Raw genomic sequence first — 17,960 nt, 5'->3', positions numbered from 1 at the left:
ACTAAATACACATATTGTGGATTACCTGGGTGGAGGAATTAGATTTCTCTCCTTTTCAGAGCCCTAGTTTGGTCACATTTTGACTTTAGTTTTAATCTTAGGCCATTACTATTTAGTATGCTGCTGAAGTATTTTGGTGGTTGAAAGGTGTGTCTTACAGAGATACCTGAAGATGGAGAGGAGGCGTTCTCCCTGACCTCCTTTTGGGAGGGTGAACTAGAGTGTTTGTTTTGTTGTTGAGAACGCTGCCTTCAGCTCCTTCAAGCTTGTATTTGGATTGGATAAACTGTGTGCAGGGCAAAACATAGCTATGTTGACTGAAGGAAGGCAGTCTTTGATATGATGTGGACCTGTCCCATTGAGGGCTTTTTACACAAATACCAGAACCTTGAACATTAAAAGTGCATGGGAAGACAGTGTAGGTTGTAGAACACTGGCACGATATATGGTCTAGTGTTCGTTCCACTTAGGAGGTGGAACGCTGTGTTTTGAACCTGTTACAATTTCTTCAGGAATAGATTACCTAGGTGGAGATAGAGAGAACTGCAGAATACCAGAGAGGAAGTGACAAATGTGTGATTTACTGTGGCTAAGTCTTTGTTTGAAAGAAATAGTCTCTTTGCCACCCAGAAGTAGCAGAAGCTGGACATTATCATAGCTGCTGAGAGCAATCACCCTCAACTACAGGCAAAGTGATTACTTCTAGTAACTGAGATTGCTATGCATAGAAAAAGACTTTCCAATTCCAGTGTACCAGTTTCCAGCCCTCTCTTCCCTCAAATGAGGTTTCACAAGCTTTGACCATGTTAGACAAATTCCCTCTTATCACAATAAGTGGGAAAAGTGTAGAGAGAGAATAAAGAAGGGATTCATATTTGATATAATTCTGCCTCCAGTGGAGCTGGGCAGGAATTGGATTTTTTGTTTGATGAGGAATTTCACTTTCAAAATTTGCAAGACAGAATTTAAAAAAAAGTTTAAGTTGCCAAAATTATATATTAAAATGGAATATCTAAACATTATAATTCAAAAAGGTTGACTGTTGAATGAACTGAATATTTCAACATTACTGAAATGCTTCTTTTCAACTTTTCGTTCAAAAAAATTTTTTGTTGAAACTGACACATTTCTGCAAAATGTTTTGTTTTTGATTAATTGGTATTTTCTGATGGGAAAAAGATTTCATCAGAAAATTTCCAATCCATCTGTCTCCCCTACTGCATTATGTCTTATCTGTTTGTATCATTTAAATTATAAGTATCTTGGGGCAGAGACTGTCTTTGAGTTGTCATGTTCAAAGCACTGAGCTCAGGTCAAATAGTAAATGTTTAATAACAGGAACAGTGACATACTTAAATGAAAATACTTCATAGTTTTGGTTTTCGTAAAAGACAAAGACTTTTTGTAAAAGACTGGAAATTCAAATGAATTAAAATATACAGTTAACGGAACTCAAATAACTATAATTCTGCTGCAGTGCCAGACACTATCCTGAGGACAGGTGTAGGAGACCAGGATACAAATGCGTAAAACCAGCAGACAAATACTCAAACAATACATATCTCCATTGAAGCAGTGACTCTAGAAATTGTAAAGTGATCTTATTGAACTATTCCAGTGAAGCTGACAGAAACTGTATGCTGCTATAGCATTTAAAGCAAAACATACACTAACTGAAACAAACCACTTGTGTCTTATTTTGAGCCATTCGGGTGGGTAGGAAAAAAAATCTCTGTTCATCAGAAATAACCTGATTCAAGACAAGTGTTTGAGACAAATCTCCCGAACTATACAGAATGGTGTGCTGCAACTGGTCATTAATATTTGAGCCTATATACCTCTTAATGGCTGAATTAAAATTTAGGTAGTTGAAACTCCTGTGCACCAGGTGGAAGACAAATCACACTTATGTAGCAGAAATACACATTCAAAACCAAAGTTGTATACTCCAGAGTTTGTTGATTCTACAAGCAGCAACGTAAGTAAAGTGGATTTAAGTTGTTCCCAGCTCCACACTCTACTTGAAGTCCTTATAAATCAGAAGTCCTTCATCAAAATGTCTGCACCTTACGCACTAGTGCAGACAGAAATATTGGATGGCAGATTGGCAGGAGATGGACGGGCATTAAGGCCGCATGGGCACCATTAACTGGGTATTTCCAACCCTTTGTAGAATTTCCTTTCAAAGACCAACTTTAATTTTGACTTTCAGGCAAACATTACAAGCTTCTGGTTTTCCACCACAACTGATAAACATTTACAACTGTAATTCCAATTTAACAAAGTTGATTTCGTTTTGTTTTTGGTCTGGAACTTCAATTTTTAAATTGATTGCAAAGACACTGTCAGTATAGATGGACATATAGACAAATATGATAGTGCTACTTAACTGTCTTAACAGCCATGCTATACTAATAAGGGTTACTAATAATTTGATTGCCATACAGAGAAAAAGTCAGATTGTAAGTGTGACAAAATCAGTGCATGCTCAGAAACTGTGCCAACTTAAGTAATTTCTAACTATACTTTGTGCAAGTTTTTATTTTTCTATTGATAAATAAAGGTAAGTGCAAAATAAGAAGCCCTTGGAGGAGGACTCAAGGAGATGTGACTTTAGAGCTGAAGGTCAAGAATTTCAAAAGTTAGGCTCCAAAATAAGTGGCTTGATTTTCAGAAGTGCTGAACACCTGTTGATCCCACTGAAGTAATCAGTGGAAATTTCTGGATGATCAGCACTTTTGAAAATCAGGTCACTTTTTTAGGAACCTAACTTTAGCCGCTTTTGGAAATCATGACCTAAGACATTTGTTTAAATAGCTAGTTACATTTTTATTAAGAGCATATATATTTGTTACTGAAAACGTATTTCTGTATGCTAATATATGCATCTAACAAGTGTCATTCATAACAACTTGCAACCATAAAGGGGCCTGATTCTGCAGTCCTGACAGGCAAAATTCCCATTGACTAACAGCAACTGCCTTACCCATCCGTTCCTACACACCCCAAAAAATAATCAGTTGTGTCTCATTAATTACAAAGAATGCGATCCATCTCCACAGCTTTATCTCAGAAAACATTCAAGCTTCTACTTCACATACTCTGTTTTTAGGTATGTGGTTATTTACACATAGAGGTTATTTACATATATAGAGAGACCCTGTGAAAAAGAAAACAAACTAAAATAACCAATAAAATACCTCTGTTGTAAAACAAACTAACTTTTGGTAACAGAAGGGCTGCCAACTGATTAATATTCAGGAGCTGTGTTTAAGTGTATGCTGTGGAAAGAAGCACATTACTTTTAAAATACTATTAAAATCTGATTCTTATGGATAAAAAACATCTTTTTAGGAAAAAACATCACGAAAGCCATACCTTTAACAACTGAATTTGAATACTTATTGCTGCAAAGCATGTAGTCTTCTCTACTTCACTTCAAAATTGAGTATTAGTTTTGTTTGAATATAATATATAATTTACGAAGAAAGGGGTTTTCTCTCCCCTTTTTTATTAAGGGCGAGAATTAGCATCTGAGATCAGTTACATAATGAAAAGATCATCAAATGATGCACATCGAGCATGAAGTTATAAAATAGGGTTTCTGCCTAAGAGAAAATGTCAGTAAATGTACATTAAATCTGTAAAACTGATTGCTGATAATAATGAAAGCAGCTCTTATATTTTCATTGATCCATCTCTTTTTAAACTGCTTTAGAAGTAATGTTCAAAAACAAAAAAAATTGCTTTATTGTTAATCAATGTGAAGTTTTTTTCACATATTTTAAACACACAACAATACTATACCATAATAGACATGTATGTAGGAGATACTTTAGTTCCACTGCATTAATTACTATTGGTGCGTACGATTTTATTTTACATATTCTCTGTGAGTGTTAATTTTAGTGCAGACATTTTTGATCAGGCTATTTGAAGGGAGAAAAATAGTTCTCTTTGCTTTTTTCAACTATACATATATGCAAAAGCCAAGAATGTGATTAAGACACAGTGAACGGTAAGAAAGAACATTGAGTTTCCTTTTCATAAGAAATGTATTTTGTCAAATAACTATATTTTTAAAGCATTATGAAACAGATTTCTCTCTATTTCACTTAAAATACGTCAGATTTATGATAAATTTAGCACCATAATCATACAGAGACAAACCATGCACTAATGCTTACAAGCCTCAAAATGAACATGTCTTTCATTAACCTGAGGCCACAATGACAGCAGCAGCAACATGCTCTATAGAGTTTGCAGAAAATTTGAAAGTATTTAACAGTACAGTTTGTTTTGGTAGCAAACCCAAGAAAGCAAGATTTTTGTGAATTTGTACAAGTAACTAGCTGGAAAGGAAAACTGTATTTTCCTTAAAGTTGGCGCTCGTTTATTTTGTGAGCAGTACATGGAATCAATGATAGACTTTTTGGGATACATTGAGCTAGCTACTTTTTTTTAAATCATGAAGTGAACGAACCATTCTAGATGGTTATTTAATCTCTTAGTCTAATTTCTGGTTACCTGAAACATTTTCAGCCATTCCTGGAGTCCTGTAGGTGGCTGGACAGATGTAATCCGGCGCCGCTGTTGTCCTTGGCCATTGGCTGCTCTCAGGTCCCCAAAAGTAGTAGGTGTTGCTGAACATGGCACAAGCCCAGTAGTGCTATGATACAATAAGTGAAAGTCACAGAAATTATTGCATTATGAAAAATAAAAAGTCTATATACTTAAAATGCTTTAGTACTGCAGTTTAATAATGTTTTGAATTTTATATGAGATTACCCAGGGAACAACAGTTTGAACAGTCTACTTTGTCATTCAAGGAGTCAGTTTCCTCATGCTCATCAATACAGCTGTTTCTATCATTCCAGTGTTCATCTTCCTGCCAGGAAAAAAAAATGGTAGCATCCACTGAAGGCCAAATGATTACCACTACACCAACTGGCCAGCAGGGAGTGCTTATGTAAGAGATGCAGTAAGGATATAGCATTTCACTCCAGGAAGACCAAGCGTGTCATGTTTCTTGTGTGCTTGGTCTCTGGTGATGTAGGAAGCAGGAGTTCACAGGTCTCAACTGTAATGGTAAAACATGCTGCTCCCTCCTTGCCAAACAACAAAATAATCCATTATACAAGTTCTTGATATATTTTGTTAGCAAGAGGCTATTAATATTTTATGATAACAGCATAGTTTGACTAATATATTTTACTGTATTTCAAAAGTCTGCATACCGATGTATTAACGCAAATATCACCACTTTTTTGGGGGGGTTGGGCGGCAGTAGTTTTGCCCCATCTACATCAGTTTTCTCACTCTAATATATTAAAAAGATCAGATACAGGAATGTATTTTTCTGCTTGAGGTGTCTTTTTATTTCTTTCCTCAACTCTATCCCATGTGTCTGGTCTAAACCCCTTGAGAAGTTCAGCAGAGTAATACTGTCCAACCCTCAATTTTCTCTCACCTTATATCATATAAAATGTTTCATTTACAAGATATCTGACCAATATAGTCCATACTTAAATATCTTGGATCATTTTAAAACATTTAAACTATTTAAAACATGCTTGTACAGATAACTTATAGCAGAACATGCAGAATTCAAATAGAGTGGAGACTCCTAAATATTTTGCTTTATTATATTTAATATTTTGCAGTAAATCTAGCCCTTTAGCAGATCTGCCTCTCAGGATTTCACTGAAGATTTCACTGGACAAAGGATTGCTGTAAATTGATGCAATGTAGATTTACTTATAACTAACATTTATTTTAACTCTACTTTTGCTTTATTTTATCATGGTTTTCTTTTTTCCCGGTTTTATAAGACACTACCAGTATGTACCAAAAATTTGCATGAACTGATGAAGATTAAAGACAAATAAGAACAGGTTTATTTCTTTACCTGATATTTCAGTAAGTTCTAATGTAAACAAAAGCTAATACAGACCACTTTGTTTCACAGAACACAGTTGTCTTTTAAGGACATTCAGCTAAAGCAAATAAACCAACGGACTTCTTTACTGGTGCATACAAACCAGGTTCATCAGACCTGTCAATCTTTCCTTCTAACACAAGGAGAACACACAGAAACATTGAGATGCAAGAATTAAATCATTTTACTTAAACAATATTAAACATAATATGATCAAACAACTCAAAAGATAATCATAAAATTGTCCTATAGTCTTTATGAAAAAGGTTTTTTCATGTATATAACTCAACATTCTGAATTCCAATGGAAAGAAATCTTATAAAAGTCATGCTTTTAAATTAATCCATGATACTTTTAAAATCAATGACTTTTCTAATTCTATTCACTTCTGTGAAGAGGGCCTGGAAAAAGCCAATCCAACACTTCAAGCCAAAATAAGGCTCTCAGAATGAAGCTCATGTAGGATTTGATTGGTGCATAGCCCTTGTACTGGCCTTGTGAACAAGAGGTGAATTCTATCCTTGGTGCGGGTGAACAGGCATCAGGGAAAAAGAAAAGGCTATCTGTGTTTCTGTTCATTTTCACATCTTCTCAACTATCAGCATGACTGAATATGATGTTTTTCTAGAAGGTAAGTATTTACAGTAGCTAGCTTTTGAATGTAGGTAATAAAATAATTAGAAACCTGTTATAAACAACATGAAATATAAATGCTGTCTTTAGGCTAAAGGCATTAAAATATATATTTAAGTAAATAAAATGTTTGAGGGCTGTTATACTGCTACATTGAGCTTTTTGGTCAAAACTGCAATAATACACGAAACTAAAAGCAAATATTTTTCTTTGAAATCAAATTAAAACTGATCTCTGTTTATACTTTATTCTTTTTGTATTTAGCACTTTCTGAATGTTTTCATTCTATTAAAACATATCAGTCACATGTTCTAGGAAGCTGAATGAGTAACAACAGTTCCTGTGAGAACAAGTAGCTATATTTTGACAAATAGTATATTTTACTGTATTGTCTTTTTTTGTGGACACCAAGAATTATGTTATGTGAGGAACTGTTACAGAAAGAGGCAGGTTTTTGACAGAATGAGTTCAGAAAACTGAAAACAATTGAAAAAAACATACCAACTAGAGAGATCTTGGAAGTCAGAATGTTGTATTTGCTCACCAACATGACACTGTCTGTTGTTCTTTAATGTTGCCTTTTACAAAACCAAAGACCAAACATAGAACATATTTTCCCACATTTTCTGAACTGTTCATTTATGTAGTAACCCTCTTAAAAGGAGAGAAGTATAAAATGTAATTTACACTTTTAATATACATCCACAGTGACGTATTCAAGAACTGACATCCTAAGCCAATTTTAAGTGGAAAGTAGAGGAAAAGTTTTACAATGATGCAAATTCCAAAATGATGGAATGCAGCAGGACATCACAAAACAATTCTCTCTAGTTGTTATGGTAACTACAGTAAGTATGAGCATACTGTAATGTATGCATCCAGAACATTTAAGATCTTATCCTCAGCAAATAAAATATACTTGCTAATTCAGGGCATCTTACTCTGCAAGGAGTCTCATTGAAATAAACGGAATTACTTGTGCAATAACATACTAATCAACATGAGTAAGGGAGAAGAATGGGGACTCAATAATACCATATTGTAGGTAACAAATATTTTTCTGTAATTTTTTTAGGATTATATGTTCAGTTCTGTCTACATAAATTTCCAATCACGTATTTCAGTTGCCTTAGTAAATTGATACATTTGATCATATTTTGTAAAAGCCTTTCTTTTTAGAATTTCTTACCATTGAGTCCCTTTTCAAACCGTATTGATTTCACACTTTATTTTGAGGAATGCTTCTGCCCTGTAGAAAGTTCTTATTAGATGGGCAATATATTAGAAATTGAAAGCAAACCTCAAAAGAAGAAATACAACTTTGGCTACTCTATTAAAACTCAACTTCAATTTCTATAATTTCAATCTACTGAACTATCTGCTAATAGGGATAATACCACCACTTCTCTTCTATGGTGCTAACATTTAAGATGAGCTCTGATTCAGGCTGAGCAGCTGGGAAGACAGGATGTATACGTAAGAATCATATCCAGATCATTGGTTATTACATTTAATTACCTCGTGTATTCTGAGACTTTGCAGGGTTTCTTTCCCAGAGAGAAAGAACGGACCTCGGAGCCATGGTCCAACTTTCTCTTCATCTGCAAGGTGGGAGGGGGGAAAAAAAACCCCAAAGATTTAGTTGTATGACCAGCATAAATCATGTCTGTAATATATAAAATGAACACTTTTTTTCTTTTACCTTAATTCTGAATTTTCATAAGCAACCCCCATTCATAAAATAATTTAAAATAATGTTGCAGTTTATAGCTTGAAACATGAAATAGTTTTAATGAGTAAGTATCTATTTTATGATTACCAGTGCCACTTGTAAGACACTTAAAACTACCTTACTTCTTTTTTCAAGTTTTTTTATATATATATATAAATAAAAGTTTGGATATAATGATGTAAAGATTTATTTACAAAACTGATCTCTGCGAAGTCTTTGGAAAGCATTTCCCTATTATTTCAGTTTCAAGCTATTAAAACAAGAGAGATTAACTATAAAGTCTTAAAATGAGAAGAGGGTTAAATTTTGGATGGTCTCTGTGCACTGTTAACCAAATGTATATTTTAGGCATTAAGCCAAAAAATTTCAAATACTTAAAAATGACTCACCTTAACATTTTTAATTTAATATTTCAAACATTTATGAAACAACAGTAAAACTGATTTAAAGATGACATTGACATTTTTACAAAAGGGGTAGAATGAAAAAGAATAAATCTAGTCTAGAATGTTACCCACAGTTAGATATGATCAGAAAACAAATAATGAGCAGGGCAGCTGTTAAAAGGAGAAGCAAGTCTGCAAAAATTACCAAAGAGATGGAAACCAGTGAAAGGCATGTTCATCCAGCCAGACAAATAAGGATTACTTGCTGCATATGCTGGTAATATTCAACCACAGATTTTTGGACTCAACTAATAAATCATTTTATTCCAAATAAGGATTTTTTGAATATTGTAGGCAAAACATTTTAGCCATTGGTAGAGCAATAACAGCTATTGGCTGCAGAATGTGTAAACTACCTGGCTTCAATTTGGATCTTAAACATTTGGGGGGAAGGGAGGGTTTAGCTTCTCTAATTTAATGTTTTAAGATGAATGATTTTAAGATGATATCTTGAATATATAATGCTAAGTGGTTCCCTGTTTTGCAAAATGTTGTAGATGTTATCATTTCATCTTTATGATTGGATTCAACCATTTATTGTACCAGTCTTCATTCCTAAAATGAACTGGATTCTCTAAAGCTATAAAAATGTTTACATTAGAAAAACTTCCCTTCAAAATACTCAGACATTACATGTCACTTAATAAACATTCATTAAAGCTTTTGTATTTTGTTCCATTAGTAATTAAGAGAAAGGACTACTAAGGTTATCCATACTCACTAAAAAACCAAAAACAGCTTGCCTTATAGCTAAACCTTGTTTCCTTGCCCATGCCTCACATGGGACACAATAAACCATGTCACCACAAAAACATTTACACAGAAAAATAAACAACCCCCCACCACAAAACAAATCCCAAATGCAAGAACCAACCCTTCCAGCTCACCCCCTCTCAAATGTTCTAAGCAATACTGAGAATAATGGAGACCATCTTTTATCATTGTACAGGAGCAAGCCAGCAAAACCACCATCATAAAGCTAATTTATTTTAGTATAATATCATACTAGAGAAATCTTATTATAGGAATCTTAAAGAAGTATTTTATGTTATAGGAAGTTTTTAATCTGCGTTAAAAATTAAACTGATTTTTCTTGAGAGAATATCTTCATACCAATGGTTATATTAATCTTCTGGTTCCCTCTCTCAAAAGAGAGGATTTACTTTTTCAAAAGCAAAAATTGTTAGATATAAGAAATATAAGCAGATATATTCACTTATTCAAATCAACATGCAGTCCTATATTTACCTAATAATGACCTCACCAAATTCCTATTTTCTCAATTATTTTAGGAAACTTTTTAATCTCTTGTAATCAGGTTTGTGACATATATGTGCTGTCAGCACTTCACAGGATGCCAAGCAAATTCATTGACACAATTGTCATTTACCATACTAAGATAAAACTTTGTTTCCAGAAGACTGCTCTAGTGACAAAATGTAGATTTCATGAAGATTTTTGTGCAACTGAAAACTTGTATCAGAAATACCTGAGCAAACATCATTGTGAAATAATTTCTGTGAATATGAGTCCTAGAGTCCTTTAGACAGTGTTGATTTACTGAAATAACTGATCTTGCAGTCAAAATATCAAACTGTATTCTGCATCATTACCAGAAATACAGAGTGGTACCAAAGTCTTCCATAGCACACTGCATTTACCTGTAAATATCATCACCATTACTTGCAGCTTTTTGCACATTAATGTTAGCGAAATTAAAATCAAACGAGCCTGAGAGATACAGAAAGAAGATTCACTAAAAAACAGTAATGCATAAAGTGATTTCAGGTTAAGGTACAGCTGAGCTGCATTTCGAAAGTCAAGCAGTTTATTTGAAGGTAAATTCTCAGATCAACATATCACTTCTTATTCAGATTCCTAACATAAAAGCTTTTTGCATCTCATTTAGCCATTTCATTATTTGCCTTCATTCACCGTGTAGAACAGAATGCCAGGCATCCAGCCACCCACCAAAAAGAGAGGATACTGCAGCCATCTCTGATGATACAGATTTTTTCTTCCTTAACACAGACACACAACCACACACTCAAACAAGAAAAAACAGATGACTTACTTTGTAAAAAATCATTTTTAAAGTGCCGTAGAAACCCATGTTTTCTGTATTTTTCCCCTTCAGTGATTCCGTGCCCCCGTGTGTCCGACTGCTTGGTAGTCTCTGACAATATAAACCTTTCTCAGGTAGGTATGTCACAGACTCTAATGTGGACATGCTCGGGCACGTCAGAAAAGGAAGATTAGTCAGCAGAACCAGCACCAAAACTCCACTGTAAAGGCAAATGAAGCTCAGAATCAAACCGCTTCTCAGGACACATACATACATGCAGCTTGCTGGAGTAGAACTTGAGGGAATAATGAGAGAGAGATGGGGAAGATTATTGGAGGAGACTATGCCCTGTCAAAGCCTTGACTTAACAGATTCCTCCCTTAGCAGCAGAGGATCAGATTACATCTTCCCTCGCTCCCAGAATGGTGCAGTCCAAGCTTCAGCAATGCAGGCTGCACATCAATTATGTGGTGCTCAGCTCCAGGGAGCCTGTAAGCACAGAGTACAGGAAGGACTTGAGCAGGAAATTAAATAGCCCCCACACCCACATTCCCCTCCTCAAGCTCGTCTTCATCTTTTCTTTGAAAAATGAAACACATTTTTAAAGTAGCGTTGGAGGCTGGTGGAATGTTACCGAATCATTTTTTATATTTGAAAGTGCAGCATACTTCAGATTTTTCCAGCTGAAGCAAGCAAGCTCATTTCCACTAATTACAATTATAGTAGAGCCCAGGGCGAGTTGGCTGGACTTTTACATTAGTACTTTCAATGGACACAAATTAGTATTTAAAAAGTTCAGTTAATTTTAAAATAATTTGAAATATACTATTTGCCAAAAACATGTTTGAAATACTCTGATTAAATCATAGAATAAACTGGTTTGGAGAATTTAACACTTGTAACTTTCAAAATCGACAATTATGTAATATGGATTAATTACTGTAGTGGCTAAACTGTAAAATTCAAGAGTATCTCCACGTTTTCCTTGGAATGAAGTCGTCCCAGTGCATCCTCTTCCCAGAAAATCTCCCTATTTTTAAAATTAGTTGAGGGTTATACAAAAAACCCCAAACATTAAAAAGCTTATTATGTATGCTTCTGGTGTCCACACACAAACTGTTCATGTTTTCTCTCTCACACTTAGAAAAATCTTAAGGGAGGCTTTGAGCATTTCACGCACAATTTTCCAAAAAATGTTTTTTTGTTTTACAATTACTTGATACAACCATCCTAATGAAATTGATACAACTTTTAAATAAAGTTTGCGAACCATGGGAAACATGGAATCATTGTCAGAATACCAATAAAGGGTGATCTTACTGACTATAACAACTCGAGAGGAGTTATACTATTCTCTGTTTTAGGAAAAGCCTTCTGTAGCACGATACTATGCAGGATGAAAGAGGCAGAGGATGCAAAAGCTTTGAGAACAGGGTGGATTCAGGTCCAACAGATCTGTGTAGGTAAGATATTTACGCTAAAGATCTATCATAGAAAAATTTATAGAATGACAAGCTCCCCATCCCCCATCAACTTCTTTGATTTTCAAAAGGCATTTATTTGACAGCCTGCACTGACGTACATTGTGGAATATTCTTCAGTCCTATGGAATCCCTGTTAAAACTGTTATCATCATCAAGGCCATGTACAGAGATGCAAAGTGTTCTGTGAGGGTGAACAACCTGACAACAGAGTGTTTCAATGTGGATGCTGGCACGAAAAAGGATTGACTGCATGTTATCTCCGTTGTTGTTTGGCATTGCCACAGATTGAATAATGAAAAAGTGTATTAGCAACACAAACAGTAGTATAGCAACTTTGCTGATGATATTGTGCTACCCAGAGACACCCGTGAAAAAGATACAGACAACTTGGCAAAAATTGCAAGCCCAATGAGGCTCAGAATTAATTATGCTAGAACAAACATTATTGAAACCTGTACGTCAAGCAGTAACATCACATTAGAAAGCAAAAATATCAAGAAAGTAGAACAGTTCATCTGTTTGAGCAGCACCATATTAGCCAAAGGAGACCTCAAGAAGGAAGTGAGACATTAACAGTCGGACAGGCAACTCAACATAGCATGGCAATCAAAGATATACAGCACCAAGATAAAACTGAGAATTTTCAATTCAAACAATCTCAATGCTAATATATGGCTGCGATAGCTGGAGATATACTAAAACAGGCAGAAAACAAGACACCTTCCAAAATAACTGCCTGTGAAAGATTCTGGGCATTGACTGGAAAGACTTCAGCTAACAGAGAGATGATCTGAAATACCACCAACCAGTAGCTCTTTCCACCAGAATCAGAAGGAAGCTCTGGATATATGTGGGGCATGTACTCTGAATGCCAACATACAGATTCCTACACAAAGCTGTCAAGTCAAAAGCAACTGGTCTGAGGAAATGAGGATATTCAAGAGAAAGGTAAAGAACCCTTGGCAAGGAGGACAGAACAGCCAATCTCAAGGGAGCAGCAGCAAATGACACACATGAAAGAGACAAGATAGGTGCTACTTCCTCTCCTTCCCATAAGAACTCTGGAACGCCTGAACAAATAAGTTGTTGCTCCTCCTACTATACAGAGGGTAAGAAAGTTTACAGCTGTTAGTCGAGAAGCAAAGTATCCCTTAAACTCTGCAGGCCTGCTCCATGTACCACAGAAGTGCTGCCTAAGAAAAGACGTGCTGTGTCAGAACAGCGTCCTTTTATTGTCCATATTCTAGCTATGTATTTTTATAGCCCCTAAACTGCAGTATCTAGATGTCTTCCAAGGATTCATTGATTTATCCTCAAACCCTCTCCCCCATTAAGTAGAAAAGTATTATCCCCATTTTACAGATGGGAACAGAGGCAGAAATTAAAATTACTTGCTCAAAGTCACAGGAAGTCTGTGGCAAAATGGGAATTCTATATATCAAAGTAAATTGAGTTTGCCATGGATTCCCAGGAAAGAATTTTCCCAGTACAATTCTTTAAGCCTAGGTTAAAGAAGGTAATGAACATCTTTGAGTTGCAGGCTGAACAATCTGAGAATGCTAAGCTTGGCAAAAATACATGCCTGGTAAACAGCATGCGTGTAGGTTCTTTTATTGTTTTTAACATTTTCTCTGTAATCCTTTTTACCTTACGAATAAAGTAGGCTTGCTTGGAAAGAACTGTGTGTTAACTTATACTGCAGTGATCAGTTAACAGTCTCTGAAGAGAAAGCAAGCAGGTGTTTAGGCAGAATGTTTTTGCTAGAAAATACATAGTGAAAGCAGGGAACTGGATAGCCTGGGAATACTTCTGTCAGAAGGGAGAAATACACGGGTCTCCACCCAGAAAGGCAGCAGCTGGGCAGGTGGAAGCTAGAAGTGGGTGCTTTTGCTGAACCAATGGGGGAAAATACAGGTGCTGCAATTGCCCTAAACTGTGACAATGGCGACCACCATTGGAAAGATCCCTTTTCAGAGGGATGTTAACAAGATGGAGGGAAAAAATAAACAAACAAACAAAGTAATTAATTGATTTTTTAAAAATATCCCACTGAGAATTCTTTCAAATCTCCAGCCCCTTCTATGCTAAATCTTCTTCTCCTTTACATGCTTTCCTTACAATGACCACAGACCGATGCAGTGACCTAATGGAAAAATATAAGGACAGCAATAAAATCCACTCCAAAATATGCCAGCCTCCTTTTTCTAGTTTTAGCCAGGTCAAGTCCTCAGCCAGATCCATTGGCAACAAGTCTGGAGCATGGAAAGAAAACTCATGCATGAAGTGTATTTTGACTTGTGAAGGATTGGTTGGCATTAAACTTTTCAGCGAAGCATCTGAAAGAACAACTGCAGAGCATACTAAAGGCATGATCCAAAGAGATAGTCACCTGCAATTCCCATGGGCTACAATGGAAGCTGAAAATGTACACCAGCCTTCAGTAGAAAAACTCCAAGATCAAGCTGAACTGTGGGGGAACAAATTCCTTTTGTTCTTGTAGCCAAAAATTGTACAAAGGGTAGTCTGGTATAGACATTGGTGCATATCCTCAAAAGAACAGACTTCATTTGAGCTCCTTCAACTTCTTCTCAAATATCAACTTGGTATATCAATTGTTTTGTTTTCTTATGTATCATTATTTAGCCTTTAATAGCACTCAAAAGTGCTATTACACAGAGGAAGACACAGCTTCTATCCCAAAACATACATATTCTTATCTAACTATGATTTCTATATAGTTCTCCATAGCTCTAATCAACAAATACTTGGAGCCCTTACACAACTTTATTTCTTTTAGTATCTCCCAACTAAACTGGCCTTACTAATCATCTTAAACTCTGCCCAGCAAATCTTGGCATTTATGCTATTATCCATTATTTTCCATTAAGCCTCAGTACTGTGTAGTTTATGAGTACAAAGTGGTCCTGAGCTGACTTCATACTTTAGATGTGAACAAAGTTGCATACATCTCAGAAGACTGTAACCTCCTCCTACTTCAACGTATCTCATGAGAAAGAAAAAAGGCACATGCTGGATGTACATGGAGGATTTAAGAGCTATGTTAAAAGAATAAACTTACAGACTTACAGAAAGTAAGCTAACCGCAGCACTGTCAGGGCAAAAAGAAGCAAAGGATACAATTGCTAGGTAGCTTTAAAAATTGTATAGTGAAACCACTTAAAACCATGGATTTGCCTCTCCCTGTATATCTGCTAATTCATTCTGGGAGTAGTGAGTTCTCAGCCACAACAGAGAAAATGTATAGGCGATCAACATGGGCAAGATCTACCCATTTACTAAAGATTACAAGACTGACCTCATAGCCTAGGATGTACTTATTAACAAAATGTGCTCCAGGGTGAGGTAGTCAAATCATCATTAGCAATTTTCTTAGAGGTTAAGGTGAAATACTGTGTTTCTATTTTACTTTTCCATTTTCTTCTCTTCTGGTACATTACTGCTGATTACTTTCCCCACACTGCTCATGATTGCCAGTCATTTTCTGATTTAAATTTAAAAACAAAACAAAACACAAAACTTGCCTTACCTGTTAATTTCTTTACTTTAATCATGACCATTATATTAGCCCAAAGAGTTACTGTTTGCTAGTAGTTATTACACAATGAAAAATTTGTTTCTCAGATATTATTTATTCTAAATATAGGGTGTTATACTTCTTATTCTGTTTATGGGGGGAAATATAAGGAAAGCTAAGAATTGGCAGATGCAGATGTTTTAATGGTGACCACTGTATCTGGCAATCTAGCTCCCTTCCATTTTGGGGAAGAGAGTAAACATACACATAGTCTACTAAGGACTGTTGCATCAACCAGAATGACTACCGGTGATGGCATTGTACCAGGCATTGTGTAACAAAGTTCCCAGATCTGGCTTAATCCTATGAATCTATGAATCTTTGAGCAGGGTCCAAGCATAATTTTTTCGGGCCCAGTACAAACTGGTAATACAGGCCCCTTCCCACAAACATAATGGGGGTTGCAGCCTGGGCTGGGCCCCTCAGGGCCTCCAGGCCCTGGTAATGTGTACCCCATCCTCCAAATGTGGAGGCCCTGTCTCTGAGCAGCCCCATAGATGGCACCAGGTAAAGTCAGGGCACGCACCCCTTTGCATGTTAATGGAAAGTTTGAGAGTGTGGTGTGCTCTGGTGTTTTTGTCCAGCCTAGCGACATGGCCAAAGAACATGCAACACCACTTTTGGATATGATGAGCAACTGAAGGGAGGCCAGATCTGTGCGAGATTGTGACATTTTGCATGAAAGTCAAACAATTTTATACTCAAGATTTGGCACTGACAATGCATATGGAATGCCTTTAGTTGCTCCAAGCCTGCCTATAAGAGGGTCCAGGTTTACGACCTATATAGCAATATGGGTAGTACACAGATGTGATAGATCCTGAACTTTGTCTCAGCACAAAGATGTTTTTGCATCCATAACGAGACCTGGACTTCATACAGGAGCAGCAAGACCTGTCTGCCAAACAACACCTGGTTTGCTATGATCATTTGAACTCTTGTCACGCTGGCTAGATGGGGGGAGGGGAGGCGTTTAGTATATGGTTTAACATTAATATGTCAAAATCATAATAATTCCTGTGAGATATGCCATGTCAGGTACTGTTAGAAAGGTTAAAATGTATTAGGTAAGATGATAATACTTATGTTCATGCATGTTATATGTGAGATGGAAGTTATGGATATGTTTGATATATCAGTATTTCAGATTGTGCTGACTGGGTAACGACTCAGACAGGATGGCTGCAGAACAATAGCCTCCTTAATGGCCCATTAAGACATTCCAAGGTGCAGGAGGCTCAGGGGGAGAAGCCAGGGATATACCTAAGGAGTCACCAGGACTTGCCCATGTGACTCTGGATTACTTGCCCATGTGACTCTGGACTCCATTTTGGTTCCTGTGAAATTCCACAGGCAGCATACCTGATGAGGCACCAGGACTGGCCCATGTGACTCTGGACTCCATTTTAGTTCCTGTAAAACTCCACAAACAGCATGGCCGGGGCCAGAAGGTACATAAGGCAGAGGCCTGGGGAATCCATTTTGTCTTTCAGTCGGGATTCAGCTACCAACCTATCTCTGGATCAGTTCATCTGCAACTGAACTGAAGCTGTGAAACAAAGAACCGAGACCCATCCAAGTACTGGATGTATACCAGAGGACTATACAAGCCCTGCCAACTTCACAATTCTTCTAGAAACCTGATGTATATGGACTTTCAAATCACTTGTATGTATGTATCTGATTGCTCTAATCCTTTAACATTCCTCTTAATGTTTGTTTCTTTCTTTTTATAATAAACCTTTAGTTTTAGTTACTAAAAGATTGTCTGGCAGCGTGGTATTTTGGGTAAGATCCAAACTTATATTGATCTGGTTCTGTGGCTGACCCTTTGGGGTCAGAGGGAACCTTTTTAGCAAAGAGCATAGAGTTTAAATAACTGGTCTCTTTACTGGACCTACTGGCTGATTGGGAGCCAGAGACTGGAATGCAGTAAAGGGGGCTGTGTGTATTAGTGTACTGGCTTCTTGATAACTGGTTTCGGGGAATCAGAAGCACAGTTTGTGGCTGGTTGGGAAGTCTGGCTTCAGTGCCACCCACCAGAGCTGGGAGAATCTGCTCTCCTTT

General features: G+C 36.4%; 1 protein-coding gene across 5 annotated transcripts in view; it reads right to left on the bottom strand.

Annotated features, from left to right (window-relative positions):
* Window positions 1-17,960, bottom strand: part of FBXW7 (F-box and WD repeat domain containing 7) — a 297,846-nt gene that overhangs the window by 33,966 nt on the left and 245,920 nt on the right. For 4 of the 5 annotated variants that reach the window (XM_067551889.1, XM_067551890.1, XM_067551892.1 and 1 more), the window contains 2 exons: window positions 8,090-8,172; window positions 4,528-4,669 (listed from right to left, as the gene is read on the bottom strand). In XM_067551889.1, coding sequence (XP_067407990.1) covers window positions 4,528-4,669; window positions 8,090-8,172 — 225 coding nt within the window. Of the gene's footprint in view, window positions 1-4,527; window positions 4,670-8,089; window positions 8,173-10,823; window positions 11,091-17,960 lie in introns of those variants that run through there. The other variant, XM_067551891.1, reaches the window with a different exon arrangement.

This window comes from Emydura macquarii, unplaced genomic scaffold (genome assembly GCF_026122565.2).
Source record: "Emydura macquarii macquarii isolate MOO-44397 ecotype Brisbane River unplaced genomic scaffold, CSIRO-AGI_Emac_v2 contig_1363, whole genome shotgun sequence".
In the NCBI taxonomy this organism is placed as follows: domain Eukaryota; kingdom Metazoa; phylum Chordata; order Testudines; family Chelidae; genus Emydura; species Emydura macquarii.
Note: the sequence above shows the minus strand (reverse complement) of the source record. Positions and strands in the feature narration are given on the sequence as shown.